The sequence below is a fragment of the Cherax quadricarinatus genome, chromosome 1, assembly GCF_038502225.1.
Source record: "Cherax quadricarinatus isolate ZL_2023a chromosome 1, ASM3850222v1, whole genome shotgun sequence".
NCBI lineage: Eukaryota > Metazoa > Arthropoda > Malacostraca > Decapoda > Parastacidae > Cherax > Cherax quadricarinatus.
In genome coordinates, this window is record NC_091292.1 from 46,523,556 (window position 1) to 46,547,775 (window position 24,220).

The 24,220-nt window shown below is 41.8% G+C and overlaps 1 protein-coding gene across 1 annotated transcript in view; it reads right to left on the reverse strand.

The window, feature by feature from the left end:
* Positions 1 to 24,220, reverse strand: part of LOC128685334 (pregnancy zone protein) — a 446,170-nt gene that overhangs the window by 51,824 nt on the left and 370,126 nt on the right. The window contains 4 exon segments of the mRNA XM_070082123.1: positions 13,549 to 13,670; positions 21,909 to 21,991; positions 22,352 to 22,653; positions 23,304 to 23,532. Coding sequence (XP_069938224.1) covers positions 13,549 to 13,670; positions 21,909 to 21,991; positions 22,352 to 22,653; positions 23,304 to 23,532 — 736 coding nt within the window.

The window sequence follows — 24,220 nt, forward strand, 5'->3', positions numbered from 1 at the left end:
GGATTCATTATTTTAAGATTAAGATTAGTATTTCTGTGTTTATAGTCAGTGGGTGAGTGAGTGTAATTGTGAACCACCAGGTGGTTATCATGTAGTTAGTTTTCGGGGTGGATCAGGGAGATAAGATGTTTTCTAATTGTAGTTTTGAAAGTGATGAGTGTGTCTGCAGTTCTAGAGTTTTCAGGTAGGGTGTTCCAGATTTTAGGTCCTTTGAAATACATTGAATTTTTGTAAAGGTTTAGTCGGACACGGGGAATGTCATAGAGATGTTTGTGTCTGGTGTTATGCCTGTGGATCCTGTCACAACTATCAAGAAAGCGTTTTAGGTCAAGGTAATATTGGAATTTAAGGTCCTGTAGATATAGATTGCACAGTAGTAAGTGTGGATGTTCTGAACAGGGAGTGAGTTAAGATCTATGAAGAATGGACGGGGGGGGGGGGGGGTGTTGCCAGGGATGGGATTTAGAAGGCCAACCCGTTGCATCCCCTGACATCCCCCTCCCCCATATTCGTCAACAGACACGCTCCCTTGCACTCTACACCCCTGTTTCACAAGGCAAATAAATCCTCTACTGGCAAATAAATACTCTCTGGAAATGCTGCCCCCACCTTTTCCAATAAATGTCCCTATTACGACCAAATATTCGACAGAACATTGCCGCTAATACTTGCCTCCTCACCTCCTAAACCCCCCTCCCCTCATTTCCCATGAAATGTATACATAATCCACCATTATATATGCCAAAGCCCTGGCGGCACCCCTCATCCACCCCCCCCAACATCGAGACTAAGCACTCGCAGCACTGTCACCCCCCTTCCCCCTACTCTCGTTGCCACCCTACTCATCGATCCCCTAATTCCCCCTAAACCTTTGCAAAAATATACCACATGATACATTGTCTCCTCCCTTCCACATATACCATATGTCCCTCTTTCCCTCCATGACCCATCTATTCCCGAGTACCGTTCCCGACGGCAAAATGACATACAGGAATCGATACATGACCTCACGTGCCCTGGGTCGTAACCACAACTTGCTAAATCGGTGCCATATGTCTCCCCATGTGTACATGGAGAAAATCCACTCCACCGGCACCACTACCCTACCTACTATCATTCTACATAAAATTCCTACCTTGACTTTCCCAGGTTCCTGAGCACGTAATGCTGTCTCACACTCCGGCAACTCCGCTCCCCCATACAAGCGCCTCAGTCGATCATGTACTCTATCCAGCTGCCCCCCATGCAACCCTCCTACACACAAACCTCCCTCTTCATAAACACATATTTTATGTGCCATGTCAGGTCTAACAAACCCAACCCTCCCTGACACACTAATAATGTCACTACCTCTCTACGCAACCAATCACACATCGAACCCCACAGGAATTTGAACACCCTCCTAAGAATACTCGTAATCACCGTCTAACAGAGAAACTGCTGCTGCATACCAGACTTTACTATATAATAAGACATTTATCATGATAGACCTTTGTATGAGGGTTAAGTGGTAAGGTCACAGTGCCCCTAAGCATTGCTGCACCCTTTCCACCATCTGATTCGAGTTCGCCTCTCTCGCTGCTCCCAGGTCAGCCCTGTAGATGACACCACAATTTTTTAAACTTCCAGCCTGCCATTGCATGACGTCAGATCCCCAATCAACTCTCCCTGACCAAACCCCCAGCCCCATGATCATTGATTTCTCCAAGTTCACTTTCATACCCATAGTGCCCCCAAACATGTTCACAGCCTCTTCTAATTCCCCCAACTGTGTCTCCTCCCTCACCAGACCAGTTGTCATCAACATATCCCACCAAACCAGGCCAGTGCTGCTCTTCACCTACCCTTCCCCCTTTGCATATATGATCCTCCACTATCCTGTAAGAGGATTCCTGTACACATGCAAACAAGAGTTGTGACATTGGACAACCCTGCCAAACATCCCGCTCCATGACAACCGCCCTCTCACGCATCTGTTGATCTGCACCTGCACTCCCCGGTATAACGTTTCTATCCACCCCATGATTTCCTCCCTGAAACCCTGTCGGATGAGGATACTCCATGAAGCCCCCTTTCCACTCTATCATAGGCCCCCTGCCAATACAACACCAACAACCCTCCACCCCGCCTCCAATCCAGTTCTTTCATGAATCTCTTAAGGATCCTGTGCCTCATGACCATCGACCTGCCTGGCAATCGAAACTGACTCTCAGACACCACCCTTCCCATGATGCATTTGAGCCTGTTCCCCAATGCCTTCGCAAACTTGTAATCAGTGCACAGCAACGAAATGGCTCGGTAGTCCCGAAGAGTACACAGCTGCTTCCCCTTCAGGACTAACACCACCACCGCCGATGCCTGCATCTCACCCAACTTACCCTCCTCCTTCAATGAATTCATCAACCAAACCAGAAATCCCCTCAGTAGCCCCCAGTGGTGTACGTAAAATTCACATGGTAGACCATCGATACCCGGCACCTTTTCCTTGCTCATCTCTATTAGCGCCCTCTATATTTCCTCTTCCATGGCCCTCTCCTAGTGCCTCTCTATCACTCCTCCTCAGTTGACACAACACACACCCACACACTTATACTAAATCCTTCCCCTCCACCCTACAAGTTTTCGAATACTCCTTGTACCATCTATCCGCATACACACTCATGCCCATTGTAGCCCTTAATACCTGACCCACTTGATATCCCCCTACCGGAGAGTGGACTTCTAAGCAGGGATAGTGACCTGCTGCTGCAGCTTCTGGCTTTGCAGCACGCATGCCGACGGCCGGGTCTCCCCATAAAACCTCCTCCACCCCCACCTGCACCTGCACCACTGCAAAACACTCCTCCTGCAACTCCCGTATCATCCCCTTTAACATGTCAATTTCCTCCACTGTATAAGTCCTCCCCACTTCCCCCAGCCCATAACAACCCCTTAACCTGTCCTCTAAATAATTGGTTAGGCCATACTTCAATTGATTAACTCGCTACCTTCCCACATGTAAAATTGATGACTCCTCGCTTTTGCCACACCGTCCCACCAACCCACCACATCCTCCACGTCCCTCCCCTCCACACGAAGCTGCTCCCATAATGCTGCAAAACCTTCCAACCTCTCCTCATCCTTTAGAACTCTCATGTTCAATTTCCAATAACCTCTATGCCTATGCACCATAGACGCCAACTCCACCTCCACCACTACTGCATGATGATCCGAATATGCCGACTCAACAGTGTGAAGAGGCTCGACAATTACCCTCCACAATATATGCATTCTGTCCAAACATGCTGCATATCCCTGCCTCACTAAAGTATGTGCCACCTCCCACAACCCTCCCCCAAACACATCCCTTAAATGCATATCCCTAGAACGGTCCCCTAAGACTGTAGAAAAATAACCCACCACTCTTGGGCTCCACATCTGCCCTGCTGATGACACAGTTCCAATCTCCACCCACAATTGCCACCGACAGCAACGTGTGCAGGAAATACAAAAGTTTCTCATGCACAAATGCCGTTTTCACACACACACATCACTTACTGCCAGCACATACACACATACAAACGACACAGCGAACCCATCCACCACCCATGCACATGCAAGTCCCTCCTTTCACCTCCTCCTTCACTCCTATGCAAAACAAATGGGCTCGCCTCCCAGATCAAGATCTCCACTCCCCCTTTCAAGCGATCAGACGGCAATACAAATGCCTCATATCCGTCCACCACCAACACACGGCCAACCTTGAAGTTGTGCTCTTGTACAAAAGCTACATCCACATTACATTTGTACAAGAACACTCTATGGATTGTAGATGAATGGTTCAGAGAACCAACACGTTGATAAATTAGATACATCTTCAACTCTTGGGTATCTTTATTGAGGAAACGTTTCGCCACACAGTGGCTTCATCAGCTCATACAAAGGAGAAACGTGAAGAACGGGAGGAGAATGAGGTAATCAGTCCATCAACCTTGAGACGAGGGGGTCAGTCTATCAATTTTGATTGATGGACTGACCACATCGTCTCAAGGTTGAGGGACTGATTACCTCATTCTCCTCCTGTTCTTTACATTTCTCCTTTGTATGGACTGATGAAGCCACTGTGTGGCGATACGTTTCCTCAATAAAGATACCCAAGAGTTGCACATGTGTCTAATTTATCAAAAACACTCTAAACCACTCATGCTTCATGCCATCACACAATTCATTGATATCGACAGTCATACACCTGAGGCAGGCTTAATGTTTCCATCCTCGCCACCCCTAAACACTCTTCCCAGTCCCACCAGGACCTGGGGTACCACCTTTGCCATGTGCACCACTCTCCATGCCAACCCCCCAACCACCTGCTAGTCTTGCCTGCCCTGGGTGCCACGGTGGACCCAATCCACCCATGCCTTCTTCCTGGTCCATTGCGCCGGTGTCAGAACATCGTCCGAATCCGACGCGATCTCCTCCTCCATGTCAGTGTTCTGGGAGGCCACACAATGGACCTCCACCTCCACCGTCGGGTAGTCCTCCTCATGTTCCGATGTCACAACTGCACAGTCAGTCCCAGGCCCCTTATGGTTCTCCTTCTGCTTGCTCACCACGTCCTCCAACTCATCACCAGCAACTTCCTCGGTGGGACCCTCCTCCTCTGCAGGCTGTAACATGACTTGCAGTACTATCACCAGCTCTGCCTTGATAGCCATCACATCTGCGCCTTCCCCGTCGCCGTCTGTAATGTCATTGTGCCATTGGACTCTTGGAGCTCCATGCCCTCCCCAACTCAATGTGTGTAGCCTCCACCTCCTTGCTTGACTGACGACCATGCCCTTCATCGTGCCGTCGTCCCCCATCAGTCACCTCATGCTCGAAAACATGTGCTTCTCCTCCTGTCAGTCCAGGCGCCCGTCTCTGTTTCCTGCACTTGGTGGCCATGTGGTCATTGGCCCCACACAGGCAGTAGGTAAAACTCTGCCCTGCATACAAAACTATGACCTGTGTTTTAAAGTCCTCAAGGCATACATATGAGAGTATAGGGTGACACAATGTCATTTTTAGTGTAAAGGTGCCTTCCAGGACACCCACGTAGGCACCAGCCACCCACTTGCCTTGTTGGGCCATAAAGACATCCCATATTCGTCAAATACACGTCAGATATCTGTTTCATCCACTTCGAAGGGCACTTTGCGTAGTTTAACCCACTTATAATGACACGAGACGTCAATCATCCTCACCCTCACTGCTGGTGAGACATCGATACTGACATCTTGAAAACGTCATTGTCCTCATCGCTTCCGAGCTGTGTGGACGAGCTGCGCAGACGCTCCTGTTTGAGTTTGTTTTTGCGCAGTTTACCTGATTCAGCTGCCCCTAGCGTTGGTTGGTGGAAACTTTATTTTCTCCAACATGGCGCTGAATAGCAGAAGAAGAATCAACACTGTCTGCATTGAGATGATCCGTGGTGCTGTCACGGGATCCAACATGGATTTATTGTTACCAGCGATCATTCGCGATACCTATGGTATAGCAAATGAGGAGATAAGTGGTGTCGCACTCAATGGAACGACAAGAATCTTCGTTAAAATGACGTCTGCACGAGTCTACGAGGCGGTGGTCGACAAGTATCAGGAGACCATCATACCGGTTAATACAGCGGTGTCGGTGCGACTCCATGATGTATCTCGACATTACACTTGGGTGAAAATCAGGAATGTGCCTTTTGAAGCGACTGATTTTGATATTATTAGTGAACTGCGTACTTATGGGACGGTTCACATAGCCACAGCAGGGAGATGGGCAACTGGACCGTATGCAGGTGCGCTGGAAGGTACATATACTGTTAAAATGACTCTTCGACACCCTATTCCTTCATATGTTGTGTTGAAGGAATTACGGACTCAAGTCTATGTAACTTATGCGGGGCAACAACGTACGTGTCGGCTATGTGGGTCATATGACCCCATCGCGGCGCAGTGTGGGAAGCGAAGTGGGTACCCGGCACAACAGCAACGGCAACAGCAGCCAGTGGGCGAGGTAGGCGATGAGCGAGAACAGTCTCTTGCTACGCCGCTCCAACAACGGTTGTCATGGAGTGAGGAGGTGGACAAGGAAAAGGAGCTCGAATCGCCAGTTGTAACGCTACAAGGAGAATCTCAGTCTTTGGACATACATCAGGTTTTTGAGGAGAGACTACCTAATATGGGTGAAGAAGTGGCGGCGTCTTTGGTAAAGGCGTTGGATGTCTTGTTAGAGGAATCGGTCCTAGATCAGGTGGAAGACCCAGGCTTAGTTCTGGGGACGGCTGTGAATGATGGTATGGCAGGAGATGACGGTTTGTCGACGAGAGAGTCTAAAGGATTGAAGGTGCATGCAGGAGAGGTGGAGGTGCATCAGGACGGTGCTTCAGATGTCAAAATGCAGGTGGAGGGCGGGACACGAAAGAGGACTGCAGCATCATCGGATTCTGATGATGTGCTCACTCCTGCCCAACGCCCTGGGAAAAAGTCTTGGGTGGAGGTACAGCAGAGAGGGAATGGTGAACCAAAGGATCAAGGGATTGCAAAGGTGATTCCCAATAAAGGGGGGAGGGACAGAGGTGTTGCAAAACGAACTGGGGTAAAGTCAATGCCGGGGACAAAAGGAAAACCCATTTGTTGAATTCAAGTGTTTTACTATAAATATTAATGGGTTGAGAGCTGAGAGGAAATTTAAGTGGTTTAATGAGTATTTGGTGCGACTTGGTGTGGATGTGGTATTCTTACAGGAACATAATTTTAGGCCTGGTTATGAGTTGGATATGAGTGGTTATAATGTGTACATGGAACTTGCGACACGTTTGAAAAGTGGGGCTGCCATTTTGGTAAAGGAAACTAGCCCGTTTATAGTAAGGCGTAGTGAAGGGGGGGAGGGGAGGGTAATTAGAGTGGATGGAACCTGGGGCAGGGTTCCCATTAGTTTAGTATGTGTATATGGCCCGGCTGAGTGTGACGTGAGTATTAAAACTAAATTTGTTCAGGACGTACTGGTCTATTTTTTACATGGTTTACCGAATGTTGCAATAATAGGCGGAGATTGGAATTGCGTGATACGTCGTAAAGATGTGGAGCCTAGAGGTGCGGGGTGTTGTTTGGGTATATTGGGGGATATATTGACCGGGGTGGGGTTAAAGGATGTGTGTGGGGGGGAGGGATGGTAGAGCATGCCTTCATTAAACAAGGTTGTGAGGCGAGGTTGGACCGAATGTACGTGCCTTGTGCGGTTACTGTGCGGAGGGTGAATGTGATAGATGTGTTTTTTTCTGATCATAGAACAGTTGTAATAGATGTGGATATTGAGGGTGTGCCTCGGAGGGGTCCATCATTTTGGAAATTGAATGTAAAGTTATTAAAGGAAGAGGATAGTCTTTTGTCTTTTGGACATATGTGGGATCGTTTAGTGGTAGAAGCACCAGGGGATGTTGCCATGGTTAATTGGTGGGAAACGATAGCTAAAAAGCGTATTAAGGAATATTATATTAATCGAGGGACGAGATATAATCAGTTACAATACTGTTTTCAAAAATATTTAGAGGGGCAGTTGTGCGAATGTTATGCACAAATTAATGCTAATTATCCTGTTATTGAAATTGAAAGTTTGAAGGAAAATATCCGGAATTTACAAAATGAGAGGTTTGATGAGGAAAGGCTTAAGGGTGGGATTGAGGAGGTTTTGTGGGGAGATCGGTCGTCGGCATGTGTGTTGCGGAGTCAACACAGACGTCGCAAGGCAATGGAGTTAATGGGGTTGAATGTTCAGATAGGTATGCAAGGGTATAAAGTGGATCAGGTGTTGACGACGACTGAGGGTATGAGTGGGTATATTGATGCTTGGGTTAAGTTGAAAACGCAAAGTGTGGGAATAAGCGAAATAGCATTACAGTCAATTGGAAGGTTTGTGCAGTGTGAGTTGACAGAGCATGATCGATTCGTTTTGGAAGGGCCGATAACGGAGTGTGAGACATGGGAAGCGTTATCCGGGGCGCAATTAGGTAAGGCACCATGAATTGATGGGATACCCTGTGACTTTTATCTTCAAAATTGGAGCGTTTTAAAAGGGTTTTTGGTAAGATTATTCAATATCCTTAAGCGGGATCGGGTTTTAGGGGCACAGCAAAGGATGGCTGTGGTCGTTCTAGTGCCTAAAGGAGAGCCATTAACAGTCAAAGACTATCGTGCTATTTCGTTATTGTGTGGTGATTATAAGATTTTTGCAAGAATTTTAGCTAACAGAATAAAAAAGGTCCTGGGTAAAGTGATTGATAAGGGACAATATGGGGTGCCGGGAAGATTTATGTATGACGGGCATGGGTTGATTAGAAGTTTTTTTGAAGAAAGGGTAAAATTGGGAGGGGGGGGGGTGTTGGCTATAGATTGGGAGGCGGCATATGATAGTGTAGAAAGGGAAGCGTTATGGAAGATTATGAGATGGCAGGGGTTTGGAGAGGAAATTATATCATGGGCCAAATTAATGTATCAAGATGCATCCTTGCGGGTGCAGGTAAATGGAAGGTTAGGAGAACAAATTCAGATGAGCAGGGGTCTACGTCAAGGTTGTCCCCTTTCACAAATATTTTTTGCGTGTTTACAGGATCCCTTTTATAGAGGAATTAGGGTCTTATTAGCAGCAAATGGGGTTGGTGACGAAAGGGGTGGGGGTGGGGGGGGGCTGGCATTGTTGGATATGCTGATGACAACGATTTTAGTAAGTGGTAACAGGGATTTGCCTCGGGTGGAAAAGTTAGTAAATGTTTTTGAAAAGGCTTCTGGCATGTCAATTAATAAGGAGAAAACGAAGTATATGGATCTTGGGGATGGGTTAAGTGAGGAATGTGAAGTAGTTGAAAGGTGGAAAAAGGTGGACCAATTACTGATATGTGGGGTCGTATATGTAAGTGATATCAAGTTAGCACAACAAATAAATTCAGTGCGTATTGTAGATGGTGTACTGAAGCGCATCAGTGGTTTACGAGCTGCACACTTAACTTTGCATCAAAGAGTGATTACAACGAATGTCCTATTATATAGTAAACTTCGGCATGTAGCAGTAATATATCCGATACTTCGTAGTGAGATACAAAGGTTACAAAAGCGCGTTTTTAGATTCATTTGGGGTACTGGAAGCGAATGGTTAGGTAGAGCGGTTGTCACACTCCCGGTTGGCCGAGGAGGGCTGGGTCTTATAGCTGTTGAAAAGAGGATTATGAGTGTGTATTTGAAACGTAGTTATAAGCGGGAGGGGGGGGCGAGGGAAGGCGGACTTCATAAGATACGTCAGGATATGCAACGGTGGTGGGTGGGTAGGGAGTTCATAATAGGTGAGGCAATGTTACGGGTCATCATAAACATGAGCGATCCTTCACATATTAAATTGGGAAACCTTGATGGGGTGGATGGTAAGGCAGTGGTAGCGGTGGTAGAAGGGGTTTATCCGATGTATGACTGGCGTAATATTTGGGGGCGTTTGAACAAATTGCGTTTAAAACCTAAAGTACGAGAAGTTATGTATAGATTTTTACATGGGATCTTACCGTCTGGAATGGTTTTATTCCATAAGAGAATACGGGAGGGTGGGATATGCAAGGCTTGTGGCGGATTGGAGACTGTTTTCCATATGGTGTATTTTTGCGAAAGTATTGAACTAATAAGGGTGTGGTTGGGTAAGGTAATAAGGTTAGTGGGAGGGGGGTGGGATTGCAGGTGTTGAGGGTTTTAAGCTTAGACATAGGTGGGGTGAATCAAATGGTAGAGAATGCAGTAGGGTATATAATTACGGATTATATTAATATGTCTTGGGCTATGAGAGGAGCGAACGTGTGTGAAAGAATGCGTTAATAGCAACTTTTTATAGGACAAAGTGAAGGAATAAGGAGGTGTATGGGGGGAGATGGGAGAGGGATATAAGTGAGGGTTATAGGAATTTCACATTACGGGGTTTACGGGAGTTGACAGGCAGGTAAGGGGGATGAAATGGGCTGGTTTCCTAGAATGGGCGGTAGCGTGATGAATTTGTTTTATGAATGTTATATGAGGTATGTCCGGGGTGCAATTTTAACATTATTTGTTCAGAGTGTTTCAAGTACAATACAGTTATATTTGGAATTGTCGACTTATAACTATGTATGTATGTGTATGTGTATGTGTATGTGTGTGTATGTGTATATATGTATGCATGTGTATGTATATGTGTGTGTATGTGTATGTATATATATGTATATATATATATATATATATATATATATATATATATATATATATATATATATATATATATATATATATATATATATATATATATATATATATATATATATATATATATATATATATATATATATATATATATATATATATATATATATATATATATATATATGTATGTATATATATATGTATGTGTATGTATATATGTATATGTATGGATGTATGTTTACTTTCTTGTATATACCATTAATGGTTTTTCTCATGAACATTTTCAATGATATTCAATACATATTTTCTATGAGTATTTATGATTTTGATACAATGTGTAAATGTCAAAATAGCTTTTATGTTTCAGTTTAATTTACAATTGTATTTTTGTAAGCACAATTAATTTGGTGCCAATAGAACCATAGTGTGTTTTGATATATTTGGGAATTTTTTTCTTTTTAATTTGTATAGATGGTGGCAATATTATGTATGTAGTTTAAGATAATTACGAACCCTTGAAGTTGTAAGAATGGATGAATTATTCGTGGTTGAGTTGACGTAATATTATAACTGACGTTGGAAGTGATTGTGATCAATTTGACAATATACTTTATATAATTATTTATATGTATGTACCTGAATGGTAAATTGAAGTCTGATTTTTAAAGGTGAAAAGTGGGGTTTCCTTTTTTATTGTTCTTTTTTTCTTTATGGTAATACAAGGTTGTATCATGTACATAAACGAATATGGTTAGGGGTATGTGGTAAAATTTTCGTGTTGATTAGACATTTATAATACAGATGGAATACTAGGCTTAGGTTAGGGTAAATTTATGATAATTGTGGAATGTTCTTTGATTCAAACTGCTCTTTATTATGCAAATTGGGTAGAATGTTTCTACGTATGGCATTATTGAAAAATGTTGAGCTAAATCTAATGTGTAATGTACATGTGCACACCTGGGCGAGCAGCTGCACGGACCGTGCAGTTCTCATGGACCTGTATGGTCGGTGTAGGTTTCGCTTGGATGTGTTCTTGACATCATTGGTTTAATTATCCTATATTTCTTTCTGTGTTCAGAGCAGAAGGAATTTAGTCTGTAACGAAATAATGAAAGTATACTTGTATTTTATTATTCTAGTGTAAATTAAGAGCAAGGATGATTAATTTTGAGGAAGAGTTAATATAGGTTTGCATGTTTTTACGAAAGTTAATTTTATCCACATGTATCTAGTATAGGACAGTTTTAAGCTTCGGTATCTGATTTTATATGTAGGTTACAGTGGTCATATTTGTTATATTAAGTTATTTGTTATTGTTTCAATATCTAATGTAACGTTTTTCAGTTATTGTTCATATATTGTCATCTTTATGGTTTTTCCTTTTGTCTATTGTCTATTTGTATGGTTTTAAATAAAATATAAAAAAAAATCGTCAAATACACGTCAGATATCTGTTTCATTCATCCACTTCGAAGGGCACTTTGCGTAGTTTAACCCACTTATAATGACACGAGACGTCAATCATCCTCACCCTCACTGCTGGTGAGACATCGATACTGACATCTTGAAAAAACCATACCCCCGGCCGGGATTGAACCCGCGGGTTCAATCCCGGCCTGGGGTATGGTTTATTTGCAATCGTGTCATTACGATTTCTTGAGTCATGCTGACATCTTGAAAACGGACAACTAACGACTCGCACACCACAGCGGATAGCAATTTCACAAACATTCTGTATGCTCCAGTTAATGCCACTCGATACAATTTGTCATCCTTTATGCCATATGCATCACATATGTTTGCAGGGAGTAACACCTGAACTGAAGTAGGTGATATCGCTCCACAGAGGAGCTCAGTTCCCACCGTGTTTACACGACATCTCACACTGAGTGCCATTTTGCCTCTAGGTAGCTCGCTTAGATGAACAGTAGAGGGGTGCTAGGCACAACGACTCTCCCCGCCAGTCAAACAGCAAATGTTATATTATATTTATCACTCAAGTATCTTCGGCAAGTTTTTTCAGTCATTCTTGTGACAGTCTTGTAACAGCCGAGTTTGTTGCCCTCTTGATGTGCCAACTGGCAGTTCAGAGTATAGCAGTTCTGGGGCCCACTGTTGTATTTATTGTGCGTTCAACCCACCAGTCAGATGAAAGCATACTACCCCAGCCAGGTGATGTCATTCTTGCCTACCTTACTGGGAGGCAGACTGTTGAATACCATGGTCGAAACCACTCGTTGCTTTGAGTGGTTCTTGGATGTCTCATAATTATACTGTTAACTAATATGTTAACTTTGTAAATATTGTAAATAAGTGGTGAAGGAATACGTGGTAAAGAAATCTACAATTGCTTTGTTTGCCCTGTTGATCATTATATATTGTTTTCTTTATTTACAGCCAAGTGCTTTAGGCGCTTAATTACTACCTGTGTTCATAATAGTTGTTATAATTGCAACAAAATATTTTAATAGAGCATAAATTATTGATTAACCATAAAACGATACAAAACTTATTGTAAAAAACATGCATGTTACTGGTATGTGTTGAATGGTTTTGAAAACCGACAACTTGAAGAATTGAGACACTTATGCAACATATGGGAATCTTCATTGAAGAAACGTTTCGCCACACAGTGACTTCATCAGTACAATACAAAGCAGGAAGGTATAAGGAGAGGAGACGTTTGAGGTAATCAGTCCCTCAGCCTGGAATCGATGTGTTCAGTCTATCAATCTTGTAGGAAGTACAGTACAGGACCAGAGAGGTGGCTTATATACTGCAGTCAGGTAAGTTAAAGCAGGAGGAGGCGGGATCACAGTGGTACCATCCACTAGTGTAAGTAGGTCTTCATCCAAAAGTTGGACAAGTGTTGAAGAATTCTGTTTATCAAGATCCCATGATGCTGCGGTGTCTGACAGATGTGATAAATGGTTTTGAAAACCGGCAACTCTCAGACACTGCAGCATCATGGGATCTTGATACAAAGAATTCTTCAACACTTGTACAAACTTCGGACGAAGACCTATATACACTAGAGGATGGTTCCACTGTGATCCCACCTCCTCCTGCTTTAACTCACCTGACTGTAGTATATAAGCCACTTCTCTGACCCTATGTTGTACTTCCTACATGATTGATGGACTGAACACATCGATTCCAGGCTGAGGGACTGATTACCTCAAATTTCTCTCCTTACACCTTCCTGCTTTGTATTGGACTGATGAAGTCACTGTGTGGCGAAACGTTCTTCAATAAAGGTTCCCATATGTTGCATAAGTGTCTCAGTTCTTCATATTACTGTTATAGAAGTAAAATGATACAGGAAGTTTACCTCAAGTGTCAGAGCAAGAAGGTCGCCAACAGCCGTGACCCAGGCTCGCGCTGATCCTTCAACGATGTCTGAAGGTGTCTGCAGCTCCCACTCTTCCAGAGAGTCGTCGCCCGACTTTACATCTTATGAAACAATATATTTATTATTGAAAATACTTTCACTTTATACCTAATATTTCCAAATGTGTGTGTGTGTGTGTATATATATATATTTATATATATATATATATATATATATATATATATATATATATATATATATATATATATATATATATATATATATATATATATATACAAACGCTGATCTCTGGCCGAAGGAACTCGAACCTATGAACCTTGGAACAAGGTACGCAGTGCCTTACCATTCTCACCACACTGGACAATACCTTGGCGTCCAGCTTGCGCTAGACGTTGATCCAAGGCAGCCAGCTTTCAGGGAGAAGGCTTACAGCTTTTCATATCATCCCCTGCATGCATCATCCTTACTAGAGATTTTGGCAATGCAAGGAATTCGCAAGAGCAGGCGAAATATACACAAAACCTCCTTTACCCTCTCCCTCTAACATTTCCTAGGCCGACCCCTTCCCCGCCTACCCTCCACTGCAGATTTATTCACTCTTGAAGTCATTCCTTTATTTTTCATCCTCACTACATGTCCAAACCATCTCAGTAACCCCTCCTTAGCCCTCTCGATAATAGTTTTGGTAATCCCATACCTCCTTCTATTCTCTAAATTACAGATTCTTTGCATTATATTCACACCACACATTGCCCTCAGACATGACATCTCTACTACCTCCAGCCTTCTCCTTGTTGCAACATTCACAACCCATGCCTCACAACTATACAAGAGCGTTGGTATAGCTATACTCTTATACATTTCCTTCCTTGCTTTCATGGGTAAAGTTCTATGTCTCCACAGATTCCTCAGTGCACCACTCACCTTTTAGCCTTCGTTAATTCTATGATTCACCTCATCCTTCAAAAACCCATCTGCTGACACATCCACTTCTAAATATCCGAACACATTCACCACCTTCATACTCTCTCCCTTCAATCTGCTATCCAATCTTCCGTTACCTAACTTTTTTCTTATCTTCATAACGTTACTCCTTCCTATATTCACTTTTAATTTCCTTCCTTTACTTACCCTACCAAACTCATAAACCAACCTCTGCAACTTCTCTTCAAAATCCCCCAGCAGCACAGTGTCATCAGCAAAGTGCAACGGTGACAACTCCCACTCTGTGTTAGATTCTTTATCTTTTAACCCCACACCTCTTGCCAACACCCGAGTATTCACTTCTCTTACAACTCCATCTATAAATATATTGAACAATCATGGTGACATCACACATCCCTGTCTAAGCATGATATGATACTATGTATGATTATCTATGTAATTGTATTTGTGTTAAACTGAATAACCTACTTTTTACTGGGAAATAATCTCCCTCTCGCCTACATACTCTAACCTGAGCCTCACTATCCTCGTAAAAACTTTTCACCACTTTCAATAACCTACCTCCTATTCTATACATTTGCAACATCTGCCACATTGCCACCCTATCCACCCTATCATATTTCTTTTCCAAATCCATAAATCCCACAAATGCCTCTTTACCCTTATCTAAATACTGCTCACCTACATGTTTCACTGCAGACACTTGCAACACATGCTACACATGTGCGACCACCAAACATTAAGACTCGCTCATGGTATGGGGATGTTTCAGTGCTCAGAGTATTGGTGAACTCATTGTGCTTCTCAAAAACCAGTATATGAACCAATGTAATTACCTGGAGTTCATGTGTGACAATTTACCTGAGGCGCTGGACAAGTGTAGGGCTACGGTTTTTATGCAGGACACTGCACCGTGTCATACCAGCAAATCTGTAGTTCAGTGGCTTAGGATTGTAAACTGAAGTTCTTTAATGAATGGCCAGAAAAATTCCCCAGACCTAAACCCTGCTGAGAACCTCTGGTCAATAGTGAAACGAAGTTTACTGGGCAAGGATAACAGTTCCTTTCCGCTGCTGGAGGCTGCTCCACATAAGACATGGAATAATGTACCTCCCCGAACCCTCAAGAAATTGTTCGAAAGTGTTCCTACACGGCTGAGCGACACGATTAAGAGTAACGGACGCAGCACCAAATATTAAAACCTCAGTAAGTGTGCAAATATATATAGTATAATCTTCCATGGTATGTATGTGCTTGTGTTTTGGTATGTGTGTAGGGGAGGGGAGGCATAATGCCGTGACTAGTACTGTATATATATATATATATATAAATATATATATATATATATATATATATATATATATATATATATATATATATATATATATATATATATATATATATATATATATATATATATATATATATCAGTCTTATTTTTATTTGATATATGCAAAACAACCACTGTGAAAGAATAATGAAATTCCAAGCGCTTTCGTGACTTCTCACATTAACAAGGAACTATAAAAAACAAAACGTAGAGGGGAAGGCATATAAAGAGTAAAGACTACACCTCACAATCACGTTACCACAACACTACACCTCAGAGACGTGTGGCAACAACCGAATCTGTGAAACACACCTGATACTCTACTCAAGCATTAAGATTTTTTACTTGTCTAATGTATCATTAAATTCTTCCCAAATTTTATTAATTGTAAATGAATCCAATTTATATAAACCAAAGGAAATATTCGTATTTTTCTCAAAACTGCTTTTTATGAAACAGATTCAATTAAATTCCTGTCAACTATGAACTTGTTTGATACTACTTTCTCAACTTTTTGAAAATCAATTGGATGGTTAAAATCTCTCACATGAATAAATAGAGCATTGGAATCTTGTCCAGTTCTAATACTCTATTCATGTTGTTTTAATCATAGTTCAAGACTTTTACCAGTTTGACCGTACTAAACTTTATTGCAAATTTTACAAGGAATCTTATACACACATTTGTCAGCAATTTGGGGGAAATTCTTTATTTTTTTTTACTGTATCAAGATTTTTAAATACAACTTTGATATTAAAAGTCTTAAGAAGAGAAGGCATATCAACCAAATTTTCATGGTAAGGGAGAACCAACATATTTTTAGTTGAATAAGGTTGGTTGTAATTTTTTGGATTGATCAAAGTATTTCTAGCAATTTTAAAAGATTTATCAATTACGTTTCTTGGATATTTCAGATCATTAGCTATTTCACAAATTTTGGATATTTCTTCATCAATGAACTCTGGACTATAAATACGTAAAGCTCTCAAAAACATTGATGAAAAAACCGACAGTTTGACTCTATCTTGATGAGTATTATCTAATGGTCAGAAGAGTAAGTGTGGGGGAGGTCCGTGAGGCATTACGTAGAATGAAAGGGGGTAAAGCAGCTGGAACTGATGGGATCATGACAGAAATGTTAAAAGCAGGGGGGGATACAGTGTTGGAGTGGTTGGTACTTTTGTTTAATAAATGTATGAAAGAGGGGAAGGTACCTAGGGATTGGCGGAGAGCATGTATAGAGGAATAAGTTTATTGAGTATACCAGGAAAAGTGTATGGTAGGGTTTTAATTGAAAGAATTAGAGGTAAGACAGAATTTAGGATTGCGGATGAGCAAGGAGGTTTCAGAGTGGGTAGGGGATGTGTATATCAAGTGTTTACATTGAAGCATATATGTAAACAGTATTTAGATAAAGGTAGGGAAGTTTTTATTGCATTTATGGATTTAGAAAAGGCATATGATAGAATGGATAGGGGAGCAATGTGGCAGATGTTGCAAGTATATGGAATAGGTGGTAAGTTACTAAATGCTGTAAAGAGTTTTTATGAGGATAATGAGGCTCAGGTTAGGGTGTGTAGAAGAGAGGAAGACTACTTCCCGGTAAAAGTAGGTCTTAGACAGGGATGTGTAATGTCACCATGGTTGTTTAATATATTTATAGATGGGGTTGTAAAAGAAGTAAATGCTAGGGTGTTCGGGAGAGGGGTGGAATTAAATTATGGGGAATCAAATTCAAAATGGGAATTAACACAGTTACTTTTTGCTGATGATACTGTGCTTATGGGAGATTCTAAAGAAAAATTGCAAAGGTTAGTGGATGAGTTTGGGAATGTGTGTAAAGGTAGAAAGTTGAAAGTGAACATAGAAAAGAGTAAGGTGATGAGGGTATCAAGTGATTTAGATAAAGATAAATTGGATATCAAATTGGGGAGGAGGAGTATGGAAGAAGTAAATGTTTTCAGATACTTGGGAGTTGACGTGTCGGCGGATGGATTTATGAAGGATGAGGTTAATCATAGAATTGATGAGGGAAAAAAGGTGAGTGGTGCATTGAGGTATATGTGGAGTCAGAAAACGTTATCTATGGAGGTAAAGAAGGGAATGTATGAAAGTATAGTAGTACCAACACTCTTATATGGGTGTGAAGCTTGGGTGGTAAATGCAGCAGCGAGGAGACGGTTGGAGGCAGTGGAGATGTCCTGTCTAAGGGCAATGTGTGGTGTAAATATTATGCAGAAAATTCGGAGTGTGGAAATTAGGAAAAGGTGTGGAGTTAATAAAAGTATTAGTCAGAGGGCAGAAGAGGAGTTGTTGAGGTGGTTTGGTCATTTAGAGAGAATGGATCAAAGTAGAATTACATGGAAAGCATATAAATCTATAGGGGAAGGAAGGCGAGGTAGGGGTCGTCCTCGAAAGGGTTGGAAAGAGGGGGTAAAGGAGGTTTTGTGGGCAAGGGGCTTGGACTTCCAGCAAGCGTGCGTGAGCGTGTTAGATAGGAGTGAATGGAGACGAATGGTACTTGGGACCTGACGATCTGTTGGAGTGTGAGCAGGGTAATATTTAGTGAAGGGATTCAGGGAAACTGATTATTTTCATATAGTCGGACTTGAGTCCTGGAAATGGGAAGTACAATGCCTGCACTTTAAAGGAGGGGTTTGGGATATTGGCAGTTTGGAGGGATATATTGTGTATCTTTATACATATATGCTTCTAAACTCTTGTATTCTGAGTACCTCTGCAAAAACAGTGATTATGTGTGAGTGTGGTGAAAGTGTTGAATGACGATGAAAGCATTTTCTTTTTGGGGATTTTCTTTCTTTTTTGGGTCACCCTGCCTCGGTGGGAGACGGACAACTTGTTGAAATATATATATATATATATATATATATATATATATATATATATATATATATATATATATATATATATATATATATATATATATATATATATAAATATATATATATATATATATATATATATATATATATATATATATATATATATATATATATATATATATATCTCGAATACTTAGTCCAGCTCCCTAGTGGAGGGCTGCATGCCCAGAATGCTGCAGGCATTTTCCCTCTGGATCGCAAAACTGAGTCTCTGACAGAGAAAGCTGGCCGCTCTGTGATCCTTAGTTTCTGTGACGAGCTTTTCACCGAGCTCTTTGAGGAACTTTTTATAACACTTGCCCCTTGTTCCAAGGGTCTCTGACCCTACTGGAATGAAGTTTTCGGACGGGGACAGGCCTTCATATTTGCAGATCTTCTTAATCTTCCTGTAGCTGGCAGTTCCACCCCCTTCAGTTTCAGAGTATGGCAAGTAGGCATCCGTCAATATGGCGGGACAGGTGTAGTCCTAGGCAATCTGTTTACCACTCTTCCCGGGTAGCATAGTGACTCCAACAGAATGCTTTTGACTTCTGTCAGGCCTCTGTACTTGGGGTTCCCATTCACCTGGGCAACGGGCTGTGGCGAGACTTCTTTTTATGATGTCGTTTACCTCCTCATGTCTAGAATGCTTCCCTTTTAATGTATGACACATAAGACCGTGAAGTCCGAAATGATCAGCCGATGCCCCGCCGCAAATACACCTATTGTGGAGAAATTTTCTCCAGGAGGGGGGTATCAGCCCCCATCAGCCCCCTTCAGCCCCTTTCAGCCCTGAGGGGCCCAGCCCTCTCAGAAGGGGCAAATATCTTGTTTACTGCTACAGCGAGTAATTGATCCCAGATGCAGTACCAGTATACGACCTGTGGTCAAGCGACCGCCGCTCCTTGCAGTCCAGTGTTGCAGAGTGTATTTTAATAAGAGACAGTACATCTCTTACCTTAGCAGGACAATTAAGGAAAATCCTGCTCCCACTTTATTATCATGGTGAAGATAGTGTATATTGTTGTCTATGCTTAAGACAGCAAGAATCAAACATTCTGTTTTGCCTCATGGAGGAAGTGGCAAGGAAGCAAAAGTACTAGGTCAGCTTTTCCTTTGTGCAAGGGGCAGTAACGGCGTGGGGCGTTGTGGCGTCTTCAGATTACTTTTGACTTTACTGAGACTGACACTGACGCCAGGATAACCAACAAAGAACCATCTGTGCGTTAGTGTGAACAAAGTGTCTCACAAAACACAATAAACACTTACAGAGAAGTGTGATCAGCTTCTTTAGTGATAAGATTGTGAACAATAAAGACAAATCTTGTGGAACATAGTGTACCAGTGTGCGTATTCCTAGACTATAGAAGACGTGGACATCCAAGGACACTTCAGCTTCTATCAAGTCACCGATACCTGTCGAAGGTGTGAAGAACACCATAGCTCACGCTACAAGAGCAAGGTAGGTTACGAATTTCTTGTAGTACGGGGGACTGCGCAGTTCTTGAGTCGCAAGGAGTTTGTAATCAACCTATAGTCGGCAGTAAGGGGCGGACTTTTGAGTCCACACAAGTAAGTTCGTCAGCCATCAGTGAATGAAATATGCTGACATAACACCCCCTAGGGGTAATTTATAATCTTACAAATTATAACTCATTACAGCCCGTTGAGAGATGACTTCGACAGCTTCTCAAGACCTCGTCTGCAGGGGCGGCTGTGCGGGCGATGAGCTGTCTTTCTAAGTTAAGTTTCCTTATATTTAAACTTAGCTGGTAATGCCATTTCTCAACACCTATGTTCGGTGAGTATGGCGGTGGCTAGGCGAAGAGCACCACCAATCCGAATGGCCTGTGGGTCAAGGCGAGTGCCAAGGGAGGAATTGGGAACAGCTAAAAGGAAATCTCTTGAATGTGGTGCCTGCACCGCTAGGAGACGAGCTTTGTCCTATCCTGAAGCGTTGGTGAGCCTTGCACACCCCTATACCTCGCACTCACACTGGAAGAGTTACCTGATCCCATTGCTAGTCTTCCAGTGATAGATTCAGTGCCTTTGTAAAGACTGATCTCAGGAGTGAGTAATATTCGTTGTGTGTTGGGTTGCCAAAAGAGGGTGCATACCTTAGGAAGTGAGTCCTGGCTCTTGGTACACTTTTTAAGGAGATACAGGGCATCATGGCCATCAAGATCCCTTATTCGCTCCACCATACTCTTCAGGTCATTCAGTTTATCCGGGAGGACTGTGTCGATGGCCTGATGACCCAGCGGTGTTCCCAAGAGGGTGCTCTAGGATGAAGTGGTAGTAAAGGCTTCAGGAAGGATTGTTTCCACAGCTCTGATTATTTCCTGGGTGGTTGTGATGATTTTACACTTGCAGGGATTGAGGATGAGTCCCAAGGCTTTTTCCTGTGTCTTCACCAGTTGTAGGTTCTAAAGAAGAGACTCTTCTGTACCTGTCAGAGTGTTGTCGTCCAGGAATCAGATTTTGAGCTCTCTACGCAAGCTGGAAGTCAGCTCTCTTACCGCCAAGCAGAATATATATATATATATATATATATATATATATATATTTAATATCAATGCAACACGCAGAAACAAGCTGGTATATACAAAGAAAGATCGCAGTCAGCATGACTCAGTACTGCTACTAGGGACGGTCAAGATTCCCAGGCAGCTCTCTTATCCATTTAGCTACGAATGCCACATAAGATGGGCAGCCTGGTTCACAAGCCATGTTTCTTTCCCAGCCCGGGCACGTAAGTGAGCCTCAAGCATGGATTAAAGCTATTTCAATATCCTGTATGTTCTGACCTCACAAACGAGGTAAGAACATACAGAACTCTGATGATGGGAACCATAATATTAGCAATAAGACCCAAGACTCACGCTGTCAGATATATTATACAACACAGGTGGCAGAGAGAGAGGGAGGGGGGAGGAAATCTCGCAAGAGGATAACCATGGGTGAGGTGTTTGCATCAAATTCTCAATTGACAGATAATTACCTCAATGTCTCATAGTGACAATTCTTATTGACAGAGAACTGAAAACTCTGGACATCCCACACCCTGTAGAACTTGTTTCCCATCAGACCAGTCACTTTTCACGGACATATCAACTAAGTAACTTGAGATAGATGATGAAAGAATAAACTTAAAAAATGATACTCTCTTGACAAATTCTCACCTTCAGTGCAGATGTACTTGGTCCAGGTTTTTTCTCTCAGGAAACCCTCAGCCTCAACCTTGATTGGTTTTATCAAAGCATCTCTGAAGAAAACAATAACATTTCATGAATACTCAAAGCATTACACTCTTAAGAGCGACCACTGCATATAACACTATTATTATGATTGTCCTTAATGAGTTTAGTGATTCTAGCTAATGAATTATGAAAAAAGATGCTAACAGTTAACAAAAGATTATTATTATTATTATTATTATTATTGCATTCATGAGGGAGCGCTAAACCCATTGGGGTCTTACAGCACTTATATAAATGGGCGGAATTCAGGTTAGATCCAAAGAAGTGGGCCACAGGCCCTAATCCTTAGTTCAAAAACTCCTCACCAGAATCAAGGAACATTTCTTGAGTGGAACAAAAGATAAGTGATAAGTTAGTTGTGTGACCTTCTGGTGATTGATGTGTCTCCTGAGCCACACGCCCCTGAGAACTGGTGATCCACGAACGCCGTCACCGTAATGTTGACTTCACCGATCACATCCAAGACCTTGCTGTCCTGTATTCACTGCTTGATCCTCACTGTCTCAAAACTCCAGCCCGTCGCGCTAGCCACTAGACCAGCTAGCCACAATAAGTCACGGACGACTTTATCTTGCGCTGGCAAACACGAACTTTGTTTTCCAAGACCTTGCTGTCCAGGTTCCTCAAGGATGTCGTATTCACTGCTCTCCTCCACTTGTACGGTCACCTTAATGTGAAAATTTGACGATACAGTAAACTTAAATAAATCAATGGAATGTAACTTAGAGCAACGTTCAAAGATAAAAAAAATTGTATATATGAATTATTTAGAAGTCAACAACTTTAAATAAAGTTATTTATGAAATGCAATCCGTTTCCACTTTAGATAGTTACATCTAAAAGCGGCTGACAACTATAACACTTAGAAGGTCTATGTAATATTACTCGGAATGTTTCCTCAGTATCTGGTTGTAATAATTTCTGTGGCCCTTAATTAAATTTGAACTCAACACAAAGAGATCGTTTTTCGTTTTCACTGGTTAGTAAATAATCTGGGCAAAAAAATAGAATTAGATATATTTAAGGGTATAATTTATATTCGTCGTTTGAGCTTTCTCAGTAATATGAAAAAAAAAATTAAAAAATTTATTAGACTATTATAAAGAACTTAAATTATTAAATTGAAGCGGAAATTGACTTTCAAGAATTATATGGAATAGAAAAATATTAGTTACCTGGAATATTTGATAAGTAGGTAATTATAGATATTAATCAAATAAGATAATTGAAAAGTAAATACTAACAGGCATTAGCTGCCTCATGTAGTAGATAACTACAGGTACTGATTAAACCGAATAGTTAATAGTAGATACTTACAGGTATTGGCTGACTCAGGTAGTTGAAGATGGATATCTTGACGGGAAGGATCTCGCCTCTCTTGACAGTGGGTGGAAGGGTGAGGTCGGCGAAGAAGGGCGTGAAGGTAATAATGGACTTCCTCTGGGAAAGTCCCACGCCCTTCTCTGGGTGTGCACACACAGCCTTGCCCACCCACTGAGTGATGGTGTCTGGCACTGTCAGGTCTTGACTGCTCACACCAGAAGATCTGAACAAAATAAACTACTTAACCTCAAATATTACTACACATACAAAATTTAAATGCCTTGTGTTCAATGTTCAACCAGAAAGTGATAAACTACCACTTTAAGGTACTTTGTGTTTACTGGGTTGACAGGCTTAAATTTGCTGTATATAGATCGTCTACATATGTCTCCGTACATCTACTATTATTTCGCTCATGAAGTGATGGTTAGAAGGAATTTCTTCCTCACAATTTGCCCGAGAGTTTGCGTATTTGTAACTCGGAATTCTTCAGAGTTGAAATAGGTATGATTTTTTATGACTCAAAATTAAGTTATCCCAAAGACTTTTTCAAGGTGTTACTGAGAACTAAGTTAAAATACTGCACGACTGAACCTACGAAGTCGCCTCCTATTCATAATGTGCTGATTTTACCTTTTATTAAGAACTTCGCTATGCTGTGTCATTAACTGACACGACTGATTTAATATTGCATTGTAAGTACATGAGGGCAGTTAAACGCATGCTAATTAAGAATCAGGCCAGTTCTGTGAAGGATAATAAGCTAAATTGCTGAAAGCTAGACTATGACATTACTACTCAGATCGGACGGCACACATGAAAAGTTTAAAGTTCTCTGGTATTCAACCGCCCACGGAGCTTTTAATTATTCACAAAAATAGGTAGAAGCCATTGTCCCTAACAGTTCAATC